Source organism: Salmo salar, chromosome 05, assembly GCF_965601325.2.
Source record: "Salmo salar chromosome 05, fSalSal1, whole genome shotgun sequence".
NCBI classification, from domain to species: Eukaryota; Metazoa; Chordata; class Actinopteri; order Salmoniformes; family Salmonidae; genus Salmo; species Salmo salar.
In genome coordinates this window covers 83,271,145-83,289,835 of record NC_138295.1, presented here as the reverse complement: position 1 = coordinate 83,289,835, position 18,691 = coordinate 83,271,145, and the positions used below count along the sequence as shown (strand labels likewise).

Here is an 18,691-nt window from a genome sequence, read left to right as displayed (position 1 = left end):
CCAGAGACAGCAGACATCCCATTCCACTTTCTGGCGGCTTTAGAGAGCCAATGGAAGCCTTAGAAAATGTCACGTTACAGCACAGATGCTGTATTTTCGATAGAGATGCAACAGAAGGACAACAAATTGTCAGACAGGGCACTTCCTGTATGGAATCTTCTCAGGTTTTGGCCTGCCATATGAGTTCTGTTATACTCACAGACACCATTCAAACAGTTTTAGAAACTTTAGAGTGTTTTCTATCCAAGTCTACTAATTATATGCATATTCTAGTTTCTGGGCAGGAGTAGTAACCAGATTAAATCGCGTACGTTTTTTATCCGGCCGTGAAAATACTGCCCCCTATCCCAAAGAAGTTACCCATCTACTCTACCAACTAGACAAACAGTTACCCATCTACTCTACCTACTAGACAGACAGACAGTTACCCATCTACTCTACCAACTAGACAGACAGTTAACCATCGACTCTACCTACTAGACAGACAGTTAACCATCTACTCTACCTACTAGACAGACAGACAGACACACAGACAGACAGACAGACAGACAGACAGACAGACAGACAGACAGACAGACAGACAGACAGACAGACAGACAGACAGACAGACAGACAGACAGACAGACAGACAGTTAACCATCTACTCTACTTACTAGACAGACAGACAGTTACCCATCAACTCTACCTACTAGACAGACAGTTACCCATCTACTCTACCTACTAGACAGACAGTTACCCATCTACTCTACCAACTAGACAGACAGACAGTTACCCATCAACTCTACCAACTAGACAGACAGACAGTTAACCATCTACTCTACGTACTAGACACACAGGTACCCATCTACTCTACCTACTAGACAGACAGACAGTTACCCATCTACTCTACGAACTAGAAAGACAGACTGGTACCTATCAACTCGACTTACTAGACAGACAGACAGTTAACCATCTACTCTACCAACTAGACAGACATACAGACAGTTACCCATCAACTCCACCTACTAGACAGACAGTTACCCATCTACTCTACCAACTAGACAGACAGACAGACAGACGCTTACCCATCAACTCTAACTACTAGACAGACAGTTACCCATCTACTCTACCAACTAGATAGACAGACAGACAGTTACCCATCTACTCTACCTACTAGACAGACAGACAGATAGTTACCCATCAACTCTACCTACTAGACAGACAGACAGACAGACAGACAGACAGTTACCCATCAACTCTACCTACTAGACAGACGGTTACCCATCTACTCTACCAACTAGACAGGCAGACAGACAGTTACCCATCTACTCTACGAACTAGAAAGACAGACAGGTACCTATCAACTCGACCTACTAGACAGACAGACAGTTAACCATCTACTCTACCAACTAGACAGACAGACAGACAGACAGACAGACAGACAGACAGACAGACAGACAGACAGACAGACAGACAGACAGACAGTTAACCATCTACTCTACTTACTAGACAGACAGTTACCCATCAACTCTACCTACTAGACAGACAGTTACCCATATACTCTACCTACTAGACAGACAGTTACCCATCTACTCTATCAACTAGACAGACAGACAGTTACCCATCAACTCTACCAACTAGACAGACAGTTACCCATCAACTCTACCTACTAGACAGACAGACAGTTACCCATCTACTCTACCAACTAGACAGACAGACAGTTAACCATCTCCTCTACCTACTAGACAGACAGTTACCCATCTACTCTACCAACTAGACAGACAGACAGACAGACAGACAGACAGACAGACAGACAGACAGACAGACAGACAGACAGACAGACAGACAGACAGACAGACAGACAGACAGACAGTTACCCATCAACTCTACCTACCAGACAGACAGTTACCCATCAACTCTACCAACTAGACAGACAGACAGACAGTTAACCATCTACTCTACCTACTAGACAGATAGTTACCCATCTACTCTACCTACTAGAGAGACAGTTAACCATCTACTCTACCAACTAGACAGCCAGTTACCCATCTACTCTACCTACTAGACAGACAGTTACCCATCTACTCTACCTACTAGACAGATAGTTACCCATCTACTCTACCTACTAGACAGACAGTTAACCATCTACTCTACCTACTAGACAGATAGTTACCCATCTACTCTACCTACTAGACAGACAGTTACCCATCTACTCTACCTACTAGACAGACAGACAGTTAACCATCTACTCTACCTACTAGACAGATAGTTACCCATCTACTCTACCAACTAGACAGACAGTTACCCATCTACTCTACCTACTAGACAGACAGACAGTTACCCATCTACTCTACCAACTAGACAGACAGTTAACCATCGACTCTACCTACTAGACAGACAGTTAACATCTACTCTACCTACTAGACAGACAGACAGACACACAGACAGACAGACAGACAGACAGACAGACAGACAGACAGACAGACAGACAGACAGAGAGACAGACAGACAGACAGACAGACAGACAGACAGACAGACAGACAGACAGACAGACAGACAGACAGACAGACAGACAGTTACCCATCTACTCTACTTACTAGACAGACAGACAGTTACCCATCAACTCTACCTACTAGACAGACAGTTACCCATCTACTCTACCAACTAGACAGACAGTTACCCATCTACTCTACCAACTAGACAGACAGACAGTTACCCATCAACTCTACCTGCTAGACAGACAGTTACCCATCTACTCTACCTACAAGACTGACAGACAGTTAACCATCTACTCTACCTACTAGACAGACAGACAGACAGTTACCCATCTACTCTACGAACTAGAAAGACAGACAGGTACCTATCAACTCGACCTACTAGACAGACAGACAGTTAACCATCTACTCTACCAACTAGACAGACAGACAGACAGTTACCCATCAACTCCACCTACTAGACAGACAGTTACCCATCTACTCTACCAACTAGACAGACAGACAGACAGACAGTTACCCATCAACTCTACCAACTAGACAGACAGACAGTTACCCATCAACTCTACCTACTAGACAGACAGTTACCCATCAACTCTACCAACTAGACAGACAGACAGACAGTTAACCATCTACTCTACCTACTAGACAGACAGTTACCCATCTACTCTACCTACTAGACAGACAGTTACCCATCTACTCTACCTACTAGACAGATAGTTACCCATCTACTCTACCTACTAGAGAGACAGTTAACCATCTACTCTACCAACTAGACAGACAGACAGTTAACCATCTACTCTACCTACTAGACAGACAGTTAACCATCTACTCTTCATACAAGACAGATAGTTACCCATCTACTCTACCAACTAGACAGACAGTTACCCATCTACTCTACCTACCAGACAGACAGTTACCCATCTACTCTATCAACTAGACAGACAGTTAACCATCGACTCTACCTACTAGACAGACAGACAGTTACCCATCTACTCTACCAACTAGACAGACAGTTAACCATCGACTCTACCAACTAGACAGACAGTTAACTTCTCTAGGGCCAGTGGGACGATTTCGTCCCACCTACGTAACAGCCAGTGGAATCCCGTGGCGCGTTATTCAAATACCTTAGAAATGCTATTACTTCAATTTCTCAAACATATGACTATTTTACACCATTTTAAAGACAAGACTCTTGTTAATCTAACCACACTGTCCGATTTCAAAAAGGCTTTACAACGAAAGCAAAACATTAGATTATGTCAGCAGAGTACCCAGCCAGAAATAATCAGACACCCATTTTTCAAACTAGCATATAATGTCACATAAACCCAAACCACAGCCAAATGCAGCACTAACCTTTGATGATCTTCATCAGATGACAATCTTAGGACATTATGTTATACAATACATGCATGTTTTGTTCAATCAAGTTCATATTTATATCAAAAACCAGCTTTTTACATTAGCATGTGACGTTCAGAACTAGCATACCCCCCGCAAACTTCCGGTGAATTTACTAAATTACTCACGATAAACGTTCACAAAAAACATAACAATTATTTTAAGAATTATAGATACAGAACTCCTCTATGCACTCGCTATGTCCGATTTTAAAATAGCTTTTCGGTGAAAGCACATTTTGCAATATTCTAAGTAGATAGCCCGGCATCACAGGCTAGCTATTTAGACACCCACCAAGTTTAGCACTCACCAAAGTCAGATTTACTATAAGAAAAATGTTATTACCTTTGCTGTTCTTCGTCAGAATGCACTCCCAGGACTTCTACTTCAATAACAAATGTTGGTTTGGTTCAAAATAATCCATCGTTATATCCAAATAGCGGCGTTTTGTTCGTGCGTTCAAGACACTATCCGAAAGGGTAAAGAAGGGTGATGCGCCCGACGCGTTTCATGACAAAAAAATTCTAAATATTCCATTACCGTACTTCGAAGCATGTCAACCGCTGTTTAAAATCAATTTTTATGCCATTTTTCTCGTAAAAAAGCGATAATATTCCGACCGGGAATCTGTGTTTTAGTACAAAGAGAGAGAAAATAAAAACATGGGGTCGCCTCGTGCACGCGCCTCAGTCTCATTGTCCTCTGATAGACCACTTACCAAAGGCGCTAATGTTTTTCAGCCAGGGGCTGCAGCAAAGATCCTCAGTTTTCAATAAAGAGTGTCAAGAAGAACAAGAACTTGTCAGACAGGCCACTTCCTTTAAGGAATCTTCTCAGGTTTTTGCCTGCCATATGAGTTCTGTTATACTCACAGACACCATTCAAACAGTTTTAGAATCTTTAGGGTGTTTTCTATCCAAAGCCAATAATTATATGCATATTCTACTTTCTGGGCAGTAGTAATAACCAGATTAAATCGGGTACGTATTTTATCCGGCCGTGTAAATACTGCCCCCTAGCCCTAACAGGTTAACCATCTGCTCTACCTACCAGACAGACAGACAGACAGACAGACAGACAGACAGACAGACAGACAGACAGACAGACAGACAGACAGACAGACAGACAGACAGACAGACAGACAGACAGACAGACAGACAGACAGACAGACAGACAGACAGACAGACAGTTACCTTTTGGTTACTGGCCCAATGCTCTTAACCGCTAGGCTACCTGCCGTTCAGTAGGGCACACTGTAGCTACAATGTTTTGTAACGGAAAACGAAAACAAGTTTTTCTTATTAGACTGTAAGAGAGTTTAGGAGGTGAAAAGAATAGCTAGTTAACGAGGTGATTAAACAAGTGTTTCTTGGAAAAGATTCCAAAAGGCTTTGCTACCACATCTCTTCTGTTAGGTGTCTGGCTCTGTAATGGCAAAGCGCTTCATTTCAAAGTAGACTGCTTCTAATTTATGGTTCAATGGCCTGTGTTGTTGTTTCTGTCGCACTGTTCTGCTTTATCTTGGCCAGGTCGCAGTTGTAAATTAGAACTTGTTCTCAACTAGCCTACCTGGTTAAATAAAGGTTAAATAAATAAATAAAACAAAAAACAAAACACCTCTGCCTGCTAGATAGACAGACAGTTACCTATCAACATTCTGAGTGTCCCAAATGGCTCCCTGTTCCCTATACAGCCCTATAGTCGCTGGTCAAAAGTAGTGCACTATTGCTGCTTTTCAACTGTAACGTCAGTGTTACACTAGTCTATACACCCTTATGGTATATTAGGGCAATTGTGTTTCTATAGCTAGGGCTGACGTTGAGGAGTTGTGAGAAGGTGCTTTGTGAGAAGGTGAAGTCCACAGTTTGCCAATGTTATGTAAATGCAAGTTGAAAAGTACCAGTGGCCTGGCTTTGGCCCCAGGTGAGAGAAAGTCCGCCGGAGCCATGGCCCAGTGGGACACGGGTGCCGGCCTGCTTAAGGCTTCCAAATGGTTTCCAGCGAAAACAATTAAGAAGAGTTAGTGCATATATTATGATGACATTTTGTGCCGTTTTAGTTTGTTTTGGACTTCAGTAAGGGTTTTTCCGGCTGTTCAGGCACACAACATCTTTCTTGAGGCAAGCCGAAGTCAGTAGCTGAAGTCTAGGCCTCTTCATCGGTGATTGGTCAACAGTAGGCGTTCTTCAATAAAGTCTTTGTTGTCATTCAACGAGAGATGACCCGCTTTCATACAATTTTTATTTTGAGAAATACTGCACAAAACATCTTAGTTAGATGTAAAATTGTGCAACCAAGATCTCCTCCGCATAAACGTCAAAATGAATGACAGATTTATTGAGTTATCTTAGATTAATTCTTACTATTTTGATGAAGTGTATACTTGCTATGGCGTCTCAAAATGGACAAACAGTGCTATTGCGTTTTTTTCTAGTTTTTAGGTGTCTGGCTCTTGTAATGGCAAAGCGCTTCATTTCAAAGTAGACTGCTTCTATGGTTCAATGGCCTCTAACTTCAATACCTGAAGTAGTGATGTCAGACGATGTTGAGGGATGTAATGGAACATGTCATCCCTGAAAGAGATGGGGAGGTCTTCTCGTTAATCATTTTAACCAAGCGGGGGTGTCACTTCTCAGATTGTGTCATAAGCCCCACAGTGGCATTTCAATGATGGATTATTTAACCCGCCCTGCGCCCCTTCCCTTGCTTCTGCACGCAATGACAATCTCTTCCTGGAAGAGAGAGAGAGGACGATCTATCATTCAGTGTAACTCTGCCAAGCTTTTCTTTTTATTCTATCTACTGTCATAGATAGATGGTTCCCCTGGAGTCCTCAAGTCACCCCTGGACTACAGGGATGGATGGGTGAATAGATGGTTCTCCTGAAGTCATCATGTCACCCCTGGACTACAGGGATGGATGGGTGAATAGATGGTTCTCCTGAAGTCATCATGTCACCCCTGGACTACAGGGATGGATGGGCCAAGGAAGGCCCTCCCCACTGCTGTCTGTCACACTACCAATATGTCACTATGACTGCTATTCATGTATCTATATCTCCTGCCCTCTGAATCACAAACTACAATCTGTAGGACAATTCATTACTGTCAATTACTGTCAATCAAACTCTTCGTCCGCAAAGGGAATAGGGTGCCATTTGGAACACAGCCACACTGATCTTTTTAGGATTATGACTGACGTGTTGTTGATTGAATCTCATCTCTGAGTGATTCCTCCTCTAACCTCAGTGTGTATACTGTCTACACGTCTGTCCATTGACATTGACTGAAATTCATTTCAGAGTGACTCTATAGCCTAAGTGTGTGTCTACACATGTGTAATCTGACAGGGTATCATCCAGAAGATAGCAGACATCCACAAGGTGAAGTGTGTTTCCTGTCTGGGCCTGCGTCTCAGCCACCTGCGCTCAGGGAACATCCACTGGCTGCACCCCGACATGGGGGTGTCCCGCGTCAGGGAGAGGTACGAGCTGCTCCACCCTCAGGACGAGTGGAGGTAAGAACTAGGACAGAGACATACTGTATGAAGCTATATTTACACTGCTGATCCCTGGTCCCAGTTCTGTCCGTATGTGCTGTTTGACCAACTCCTATTGTCATTGTTGCATTGGCAAGACAGCACAAACTGATCTGGGAGCAGGCTACATAGGCACGTTGAAATACTGTATAAAGCCATATTTACACTGCTCTGTCACCTTAAAAGCCTTTACGCTGCCGCCTTTATGCATATTCGCTCCATGTAATTCTGCTTTAATATAAATATTCAAACACTTCCTATGAATACCATCGTCATAATGCATTATAAGTGCATGTACACTACCTTATGAGCTTTGCGTAACTTAATTCATAACTCAATTATGTGAGTAAGACATCCGGGCTACAGCCTTGCCACTTGAAACGCATGACCGTGTTTAAACTGTCTAACTAGTGCTCACTAGCTAAAATGGCAGATTTCCTTGGCCCGTTTTTTGGAAGAGAAAATATGGGAACGAATTTGGTTCTTTTAATGGATTCAGACCAGTGGCAAAGCCAAGGGGCTAAAATATGTCATGGAACGAAGTGCCCTTGTTACTAGGGAGATGTGTGCAGTCAATGTCGTTGCAAGGCGCTTGGTTATTTGATCAATGTAGTACAGGGATGAAATCAGGATTTTATGTGCCTTGTATTTTCAAATGTAAACCCACGGATGGGGGAATTGGGCAGAGTTGCAACGGAACCGAAAATCAATTGTTGCCATGCTGTTAATTAGGCCGAGTGGCCTTGAATTTCCTTCCCATCTGCCTGCATAAATCATGCTTCCTCTGAAGCAGGCTGAAAACCCTCCATATGGCGTTCCAATGTAATTAGGCCTTTATAGGCTAATATACATGTTTCCTCCTGTCTCATCACTGTTGTTGGAAGGGAAATTAGACTACAATGAGAGATTCACTGACAAAGTCAACTGAGAAAGTGTTGAGGAGGATAGTAATTAGAGAGGACTGAACTATCTGTTTATGTGATTCCCTTCTACTCCTGACTGAGTGGAAGATATGGAGAGAGAAATGCCATATCAGAGATAGCAGAGCAATGTCTAGACAGCTTTTATTTGGGTGATATTCCACACTGTACCCCCCCTCACCTCTGCTTCCTTCATGGCCAGACAGGGCAGTGTGTTGACATGTTTGGGAGGTAAAGGATGTGTTTTAGAACTTTATCCAGCCTTCCTCTAACAGATACTACTGTTCTCTGGGCAGGTTGCTTCTCACTCACCTTATTATAACTTTGTGTGTGTGTGTGCGTGTGCGCATGTGTGCGTGTGTGCGCATGTGTCTCTTCAATTCTGAAATGTGTCCAGCTGGAAGAATACATTTGAATAATGTAACAGGCCTAGTTAGATGTTCCCAAAGAATAAAAACATGACAGCAGGCGTTTCATGACTCAGTTTAAACCCTGGCCACCTGTCCTTCTCAGAATTATATATGAATCCCAACTGTGATGCTCACAAATCAAGATGGAACGTAACTGTTCTAAGTGAATGTTCTAAGAATACTCAATGATACAATACGTTCTACCTCGCAGAACAACCTGTTCTGTTCCTAAGCAGCATTGTATTTGCATAGGACGGTAGGACCTACCATTGAACACAGTGAGATAATGCATGCTTTATACTGTAGACCACAACCACCACAGCAGAGCTCATTCTGTCTGTCCCCACCTCATCTCAGTCAGGCATCAGTGCAGAAGTAATGGAGCTAAATAATACAGAGGACATGAATTGACTGCGTGCTATTGTTAGTGGTTCTCTGGTGAAGTTAGCTCAGGGGATACTCAGTGACTGTGCTGCTCATTCATTATGAAATAGTCTCTTTATTCAGCCTTAATTCCTTCTGGCGATAGAATAAGCCCTGTATCGTCAGTAATAGCAAAAATGAAACACCATTCAGATGCTGTAGTGATTTAACACAGGAAGTAGACCTATTGCAGTGTCCATTTGTTACATTTCTGTTTTTTAGAGCATTTCAATGCTTGCATCCCAAATGGTTCCATGTTCCCTTTAAAGGGTGACCATTTGGGACACATCCAGTGTCAGACCACATGCTATGTGTCTCATTAGCCTTGCATTCCTCACCAGGCTGTACAAGGCTATTGAAAGGAAGAATGGATAATGGATGTGTGTGTGTGTGTGTGTGTGTGTGTGTGTGTGTGTGTGTGTGTGTGTGTGTGTGTGTGTGTGTGTGTGTGTGTGTGTGTGTGTGTGTGTGTGTGTGTGTGTGTGTGTGTGTGTGTGTGTGTGTGTGTGGGTGTGTGGGGTTGACCTCGTCTCAATGCTTTCATGCCATGGAGTGTGTTACTGCTTGTCTTTCTGTGTCTCCGTTGTTGAGCTGGTGAATGGTGCGTAGTTTGCACAATAAATGCAAGCGATTGATACATTAGGAGAAAATGATCCTAATTTACCTTATTGTTGAAGAGAAATTTATCTTGAACATTGGATCTCACTGTCGTGTCAATAGCATGTTCATCGAAGAAACATTCTAGAACACTGGTTCAATGGAAGTGTTGACAGACCAGCAGACACTCTAAAATACTCATTCAATACCCATGACACTGTCCTCAAGCCATTCATACAGACATCAAATGAATGACTTGCCTTTTACACATAGAATCACAATGTACTGAGTCATGTACCTTCCACTGGCTGCTGTTCTATTATCTTTCTCTGGTGTAGATCACAGCTGAGTAGAAAACACCAGAACTGCATTCAAAGACCATCTGATCTGATATGACAGAGCCGGGAAAGGTTTTCTCTAGTCAAAGACTTTGTAATTAGAAGGAACAGGCTTAGAACAGAGTTTGAACAAGCAGCTATTTCAAGCTGTTCAGTAGTTTATTTCACCTTGTAGGTTGATCAGAAGGCTGTGGCTGGATGTTATAGTTATTCCAGGAATGATCATGGAGGTCTCTCCCTGCCAAAGATGATGATGATGTCTCGATGATGCCTATGCCTATATAGGGCACTACTTTTGCCCAGGGCCCATAAGGTTCTGGTCAAACGTAGTGCACTATGTAGGTAATAGGGTGCCATTTGGGAAGCAGACTCAGTCTCACTGATCTCTTTGATCAGTTCCATATGAAAGGATCCTCTGGGAAAGTACAGAATAATGACAACGTGCTGGCTTGTACCATACAGCTTACACATTCACAGCGCTGTATAATAACACACAGAGGTTGTTAGATATCAAAACAGCATTTGCTCTGTCCTAACTCTTCTGTATCAATGTGTTCCTTTGGAACCTTGTTTCTGAGTTGTTTCTTCGTCCTCTTTAGCATCGAGCTAACCATATGGCATTTCTTTCTCCACAGGTATGAGCTACGGATACGCTACTTGCCAAAAGGATTCTTGAACCATTTTTCAGAAGACAAACCTACACTGAACTACTTCTACCATCAGGTGAGGAAAGAAACCATATTCAGATTAAGTTGGGACCGTCAGGTGTGGACAGAAACCATATTCAGATTGAGTTGGGACCGTCAGGTGTGGACAGAAACCATATTCAGATTGAGTTAGGACTGTCAGGTGTGGACAGAAACCATATTCAGATTGAGTTAGGACCGTCAGGTGTGGACAGAAACCATATTCAGATTGAGTTGGGACTGTCAGGTGTGGACAGAAACCATTCAGATTGAATTGGGACTGTCAGGTGTGGACAGAAACCATATTCAGATTGAGTTGGGACTGTCAGGTGTGGACAGAAACCATAATCAGATTGAGTTGGGACTGTCAGGTGTGGACAGAAACCATATTCAGATTGAGTTAGGACCGTCAGGTGTGGACAGAAACCATATTCAGATTGAGTTAGGACTGTCAGGTGTGGACAGAAACCATATTCAGATTGAGTTGGGACTGTCAGGTGTGGACAGAAACCATATTCAGATTGAGTTGGGACCGTCAGGTGTGGACAGAAACCATATTCAGATTGAGTTGGGACCGTCCCCATATTCAGATTGAGTTAGGACCGTCAGGTGTGGACAGAAACCATATTCAGATTGAGTTGGGACCGTCCCCATATTCAGATTGAGTTGGGACCGTCAGGTGTGGACAGAACCATATTCAGATTGAGTTGGGACCGTCAGGTGTGGACAGAAACCATATTCAGATTGAGTTAGGACCGTCAGGTGTGGACAGAAACCATATTCAGATTGAGTTGGGACTGTCAGGTGTGGACAGAAACCATATTCAGATTGAGTTAGGACCGTCAGGTGTGAACAGAAACCATATTCAGATTGAGTTGGGACTGTCAGGTGTGGACAGAAACCATATTCAGATTGAGTTGGGACTGTCAGGTGTGGACAGAAACCATAATCAGATTGAGTTAGGACCGTCAGGTGTGAACAGAAACCATATTCAGATTGAGTTGGGACCGTCCCCATATTCAGATTGAGTTGGGACCGTCAGGTGTGGACAGAACCATATTCAGATTGAGTTGGGACCGTCAGGTGTGGACAGAAACCATATTCAGATTGAGTTAGGACCGTCAGGTGTGGACAGAAACCATATTCAGATTGAGTTGGGACTGTCAGGTGTGGACAGAAACCATATTCAGATTGAGTTAGGACCGTCAGGTGTGAACAGAAACCATATTCAGATTGAGTTGGGACTGTCAGGTGTGGACAGAAACCATATTCAGATTGAGTTGGGACTGTCAGGTGTGGACAGAAACCATAATCAGATTGAGTTAGGACCGTCAGGTGTGGACAGAAACCATATTCAGATTGAGTTAGGACCGTCAGGTGTGGACAGAAACCATATTCAGATTGAGTTCGGACTGTCAGGTGTGGACAGAAACCATATTCAGATTGAGTTGGGACCGTCAGGTGTGGACAGAAACCATATTCAGATTGAGTTGGGACTGTCAGGTGTGGACAGAAACCATATTCAGATTGAGTTAGGACCGTCAGGTGTGGACAGAAACCATATTCAGATTGAGTTAGGACCATCAGGTGTGAACAGAAACCATATTCAGATTGAGTTAGGACCGTCAGGTGTGGACAGAAACCATTCCGAGTTCTTCCCTCTGTGTTTATCAGAGAAATACACTATAGTGTATTATGATTTTTTCACCACAGGTAGAGGACAATGTGTGACAACGTCAGCTGGCTATACTTCAAATGGCTGCAGGCTATATAAACTCTGTTAAATAGCTTCTGGAGACAGTGAAACGGCCCTGCTGGGGTGGTGCAGTGGGACTGAGAGTGCGTTATATAGCTGTCTGGGCTGCTGGCCAGAGGTTCTTAGAGAAGAAACCCACCAGAAAGTCCAACAGCTGAAAGCTGTGTGTGGCTACAATCTGGTAGATTCACCTGCTGGGTGATATGAACGGCAGCCATCCCCTGCTGGGTGATACGAACGGCAGCCATCCCCTGCTGGGTGTTAGGAACGGCAGCGATTCAACATATAGAACCACCTAGAAATGAATAGACATTGATGGCTGATGTTCTGGTCAGAGGTGATAGGACGGCCACCTGCTGCTGTTACATACAAGCTCTGGTGTTTTCTCTCTTAGAGAACTGAGTTAGCCTCAAGTCTCGTGGCTCATTAAAGTCCATGTGAGCAGCTCAGTCAGATGAACAAATTAATAATATAATCATATTCAGATTGAGTTGGGACTGTCAGGTGTGGACAGAATCTCTATGCCATTTAGGAGACGATTTTATCCGAAGCGACTTACGCGTGGGTGGTCCAGGGAATCGAACCGGCTATCCTGGCATTGCTTTACCTGCTGAGCATCTGATGACAACCACAAGTAACTGAGGACCTCTTTCCATCTACCTGTTGCTGTCTTACAGTAGATTCACAATGCTCACTATACTACCTGTCACTACTTTAGGAGTTCTCTTTATCATGGAGAATGACTGTGATGATGTTTCTCAGGTCAAGAGTGACTACATGTTGTCATGGAGAATGACTGTGATGATGTTTCTCAGGTCAAGAGTGACTACATGTTGTCATGGAGAATGACTGTGATGATGTTTCTCAGGTCAAGAGTGACTACATGTTGTCATGGAGAATGACTGTGATGATGTTTCTCAGGTCAAGAGTGACTACATGTTGGAGGTAGCTGATCGAGTCGACCAAGACATTGCACTTAAATTGGGCTGCCTTGAAATCAGGTGAGTTCTATTTCAAATACTTGATATTTGATATCTTATAAACAGTGAATTCATGTACTCGTCCAATATTCCATAATTAGATATACATTTTGACAACTCACAATTTGTTTATTATCTTTTGTTTTCTGTTACAGGAGATTTTTTAGGGAAATGCGAGGAAATGCCCTGGATAAGAAATCAAATTATGAATTATTAGAGTAAGTGATTATTTTACTTAAAGGCCCAGTGCAGTCAAAAACTAGATTTTACTTGTGTTTTATATATATTTCCACACTTTGAGGTTGGAATAATACTGTAAAGTTGGGAAAATTATGATAATGCCCTTTTAGTGTAAGAGCTGTTTGAAAAGACTGCCTGCAATTTCAGTCTGTTTTGGTGGCCTGCCTGCTGACATCACCAGGTGGTAAATGAGTTAATAGACCAATAAGAAAGAGAGTTCCAAACCTCTCTGCCCATAACTGCTTGTTTTCAGTTTCCCCCTCCCCACTCAGACCACTCCAAGGCAGTCCTAGCAAAATTCTTGCTTGAGAAACTGCTATTTGCTAAGAAGCTATTTTTGTTTATTTTTGACAATTTTAGTTGAAAACAATTCCAGTACTTAATTGTTACATAGAAATGATTTATATTGAGATAAAAAAATGGCTGTATTGGACTTTTAAAAATTATGTATTTCTGTATTAACAACATACACGTCATTATCTTAACACTGTCTTCGAACAGAGATCCTACAATTCACCTCTATGAGCCTGTGCTGTGCTGAGCCTTTGACCGTGTGTGTCCTCTCTCCTGGCTAGACGTATGTAGGCTAGTGTAAATTGACTGCCTTCCTCGTGAACCTCTCACTCTGGACGCTTCGCAAATGGCACCCTATTCCCTATATCTCTGGTCAAAAGTAGGGCAGTATGTAGGTAATAGGGTGCGATGTGGGATGCAGCCCAGGGTTCCTGCTGGGAAACAGCCATGCTGAACTCATTAAGGTCCTTTCGGCTCCCGAGTGGCGCAGCGGTCTAAGGCACTGCATCTCAGTGCTAGAGTTGTCACCACAGACACCCTGGTTCAATTCCAGGCTGTACCATATCCGGCCGTGATTGGGAGTCCCGTAGGGTGGAGCAGAATTGACCCAGCGTCATCCATGTTAGGGTTTGGCTGGGGTAGGCCGTCATTGTAAATAAGAATTTGTTCTTAACTGACTTGCCTAGTTAAATAAAGGTTAAATAAATAAAATAAAGTGGAACTGACAGCATTTTAGCAACATGACATCTTGTTAAAATCTCTTCATATACACCCCCAGGAAGCATATCACACTTTTATTTATTTTTACATATGGTCATTTTCACGTTTTCTTAATTTCTTAGACTGTTTGGGAATTACGTATACTAAGGCATTTGAAAATTCTATGTAGCAATATAGAGTGGGAAAGTAGCCTCGTGTTTGGACAATTAATAGACACTGCAGAAAATAAAACCGAATTATAACATCTCTCTCGTACAGGACCGGAGTCTACACAGACCGGTGCGCCATAGCCAATCAGAGCTACAGTAGGCCTTTACGCAAACAAGCCATTTGCCACACGGCCTGCCATCATTCACTTTGAACTGGACTGTGTGTTTACAGGCAGTAGGGCCTGTCATCATTCACTTTGAACTGGACTGTGTGTTTACAGGCAGTAGGGCCTGTCTTCATTCACTTTGAACTGGACTGTGTGTTTACAGGCAGTAGGACCTGCCATTATTCACTTTGAAGTGGACTGTGTGTTTACAGGCAGTAGGGCCTGTCATCATTCACTTTGAACTGGACTGTGTGTTTACAGGCAGTAGGGCCTATCATCATTCACTTTGAACTGGACTGTGTGTTTACAGGCAGTAGGGCCTGTCATCATTCACTTTGAACTGGACTGTGTGTTTACAGGCAGTAGGGCCTGTCATCATTCACTTTGAACTGGACTGTGTGTTTACAGGCAGTAGGCCCTGCCATCATTCACTTTGAACTGGACTGTGTGTTTACAGGCAGTAGGGCCTGTCATCATTCACTTTGAACTGGACTGTGTGTTTACAGGCAGTAGGGCCTGTCATCATTCACTATGAACTGGACTGTGTGTTTACAGGCAGTAGGGCCTGTCATCATTCACTATGAACTGGACTGTGTGTATACAGGCAGTAGGGTCTGTCATCATTCACTTTGAACTAGACTGTGTGTTTACAGGCAGTAGGGTCTGTCATCATTCACTTTGAACTAGACTGTGTGTTTACAGGCAGTTGCAACAACGCAACTTTAGATCATTAGAACACATTCACCAAAAGCCACAAAATAGACCTGAATGGATTTCTTTAAATACCACGGGAGTCCTCATACATTTGGAAACTTTACAGTTCTATTGATCAAACAACCATGAAAAGGTAGGCTCTCGCTCCCTTAGTTGTTTATGCACATCAACAAGATCAACAACTAATGCTAGCCAGAGCAATATGTGCTAAAATGTAACGAACATTAGATAAACCCTCTCAAACTTGTTCAGCTAGTTGGCCATCAAAATTGCACTGATAAACAATGGGGAAGCCTACTCGTCCTTCTTAAGCTTGCTTGCCAATCCATGCTTGTCCCAACCAAGCACCAAAGCTAACTGGCTAAAGTTGGCTAACTTGCTAGCTAGCTACTTAGAGACAGAAATGAGAGAACACCTCACTCTGACCGTTTACTGACACCGGTCATATTCAGCAGGTGTTGCGCATTCGTTAATTCATCAGTTATTCTGCGCTCTGGAAACACTCAAACGAGAGTGTTCTGAAATCGGAGTAGCTAGATAACCAGAGTGAATTTGTGAACACGAGATATACTAGCTAACTGGATAACAGTCATTCAAGTTCTAGTTAGCTAAATAAATAACTGTATATAGCCACTAAAAAACGGTATGAGGGGAAAAAGTCAGTGCATCCTGAATGGAAGCAGCAAACAATGTACCAGACCAGCTGTGATTTACAACCTGATAGCAATATTTTCTGAAATGTATTGGTGAATTATATTAATCTTGCATTGAACTGCATTAATCTATTCTGCAAACAATGCCTTAGTGTACGCCGTGGAATGCTGAGTCAAATAGAACCTTAAAACCTCTTATGAAATTAATTTTGTAGCATAAACTGGGAATTTGATGATTATGACTGATATTATGATTGTCTGTTTCATATCTGCAAAGCAGTTAAAATGCTATCAGTTCCAATTTAACTGAGCAGCTTCACACTGTCACCACTGGTTACGACAAAATCCTGGCTCTGGCTTATTCACAACAAATAGATGCAATCTGAAGATTTGCCCTATCAGCCACAGAGGGTAGGCTATGGCTACTGTACGTCCCAAGTGGCACACTATTCCTTACATAGTGTGCTACTTTTGTCTCACTATGTAATGCACTATAGGGAATACTGTGCCATTGGGGATGCAGCCTATATCAGGAGCTAGAGTTTTATGTTCCTCGTTGGAGCACGGTGGTGGAGGCGAAAGGCCATTGGTGTCTTTATGTTCCCAAAGCAAATTATTTGTTTGTTCTGGACATACAGTGAAGGAAAAAAGTATTTGATCCCCTGCTGATATTGTACGTTTGCCCACTGACAAAGAAATGATCAGTCTATAATTTTAATGGTAGGTTTATTTGAACAGTGAGAGACAGAATAACACAAAAGAATCCAGAAAAACGCATGTAAAAAATGTTATAAATTGATTTGCATTTTAATGAGGGAAATAAGTATTTGACCCCTCTGCAAAACATGACTTAGTACTTGGTGGCAAAACCCTTGTTGGCAATCACTGAGGTCAGACGTTTCTTGTAGTTGGCCACCAGGTTTGCACACATCTCAGGAGGGATTTTGTCCCACTCCTCTTTGCAGATCTTCTCCAAGTCATTAAGGTTTCGAGGCTGACGTTTGGCAACTCAAACCTTCAGCTCCCTCCACAGATTTGCTATGGGATTAAGGTCTGGAGACTGGCTAGGCCACTCCAGGACCTTAATGTGCTTCTTCTTGAGCAACTCCTTTGTTGCCTTGGCCGTGTGTTTTGGGTCATTGTCATGCTGGAATACCAATCCACGACCCATTTTCAATGCCCTGGCTGAGGGAAGGAGGTTCTCACCCAAGATTTGACGGTACATGGCCCCATCCATCGTCCCTTTGATGCGGTGAAGTTGTCCTGTCCCCTTAGCAGAAAAACACCCCCAAAGCATAATGTTTCCGCCTCCATGTTTGACGGTGAGGATGGTGTTCTTGGGGTCATAGGCAGCATTCCTCCTCCTCCAAACACGGCGAGTTGAGTTGATGCCAAAGAGCTCCATTTTGGTCTCATCTGACCACAACACTTTCACCCAGTTGTCCTCTGAATCATTCAGATGTTCATTGGCAAACTTCAGATGGGCATGTATATGTGCTTTCTTGAGCAGGGGACCTAGCGGGCGCTGCAGGATTTCAGTCCTTCACAGTGTAGTGTACCAATTGTTTTCTTGGTGACTATGGTCCCAGCTGCCTTGAGATCATTGACAAGATCCTCCCTCCCGTGTAGTTCTGGGCTGATTCCTCACCGTTCTCATTGCAACTCCACGAGGTGAGATCTTGCATGGAGCCCCAGGCCGAGGGAGATTGACAGTTCTTTTGTGTTTCTTCCATTTGCGAATAATCGCACCCACTGTTGTCACCTTCTCACCAAGCTGCTTGGCAATGGTCTTGTAGCCCATTCCAGCCTTGTGTAGGTCTACAATCTTGTCCCTGACATCCTTGGAGAGCTCTTTGGTCTTGGCGATGGTGGAGAGTTTGGAATCTGATTGATTGATTGCTTCTGTGGACAGGTGTCTTTTATACAGGTAACAAACTGAGATTAGGAGCAGTCCCTTTAAGAGTGTGCGCCTAATCTCAGCTCGTTACCTGTATAAAAGACACCTGGGAGCCAGAAATCTTTCTGATTGAGAGGGGGTCAAATACTTATTTCCCTCATTAAAATGCAAATCAATTTATAACATTTTTGACATGCGTTTTTCTGGATTTTTTTGTTGTTATTCTGTCTCTCACTGTTCAAATAAACCTACCATTAAAAGTATAGACTGATCATTTCTTTGTCAGTGGGCAAACGTACAAAATCAGCAGGGGATCACATACTTTTTTCCCT

At 43.0% G+C, this 18,691-nt stretch overlaps 1 protein-coding gene across 7 annotated transcripts in view; it reads left to right on the top strand.

Moving 5' to 3' along the window:
• The window catches only part of LOC106593695 (focal adhesion kinase 1), a 135,461-nt gene that overhangs the window by 36,511 nt on the left and 80,259 nt on the right, over window positions 1-18,691 (top strand). For 6 of the 7 annotated variants that reach the window (XM_082975746.1, XM_082975747.1, XM_082975743.1 and 3 more), the window contains 4 exons: window positions 7,228-7,394; window positions 10,739-10,826; window positions 13,467-13,546; window positions 13,681-13,743. In XM_082975746.1, the coding sequence (XP_082831872.1) occupies window positions 7,228-7,394; window positions 10,739-10,826; window positions 13,467-13,546; window positions 13,681-13,743 (398 nt within the window). Of the gene's footprint in view, window positions 1-7,227; window positions 7,399-10,738; window positions 10,827-13,466; window positions 13,547-13,680; window positions 13,744-18,691 lie in introns of those variants that run through there. The other variant, XM_082975752.1, reaches the window with a different exon arrangement.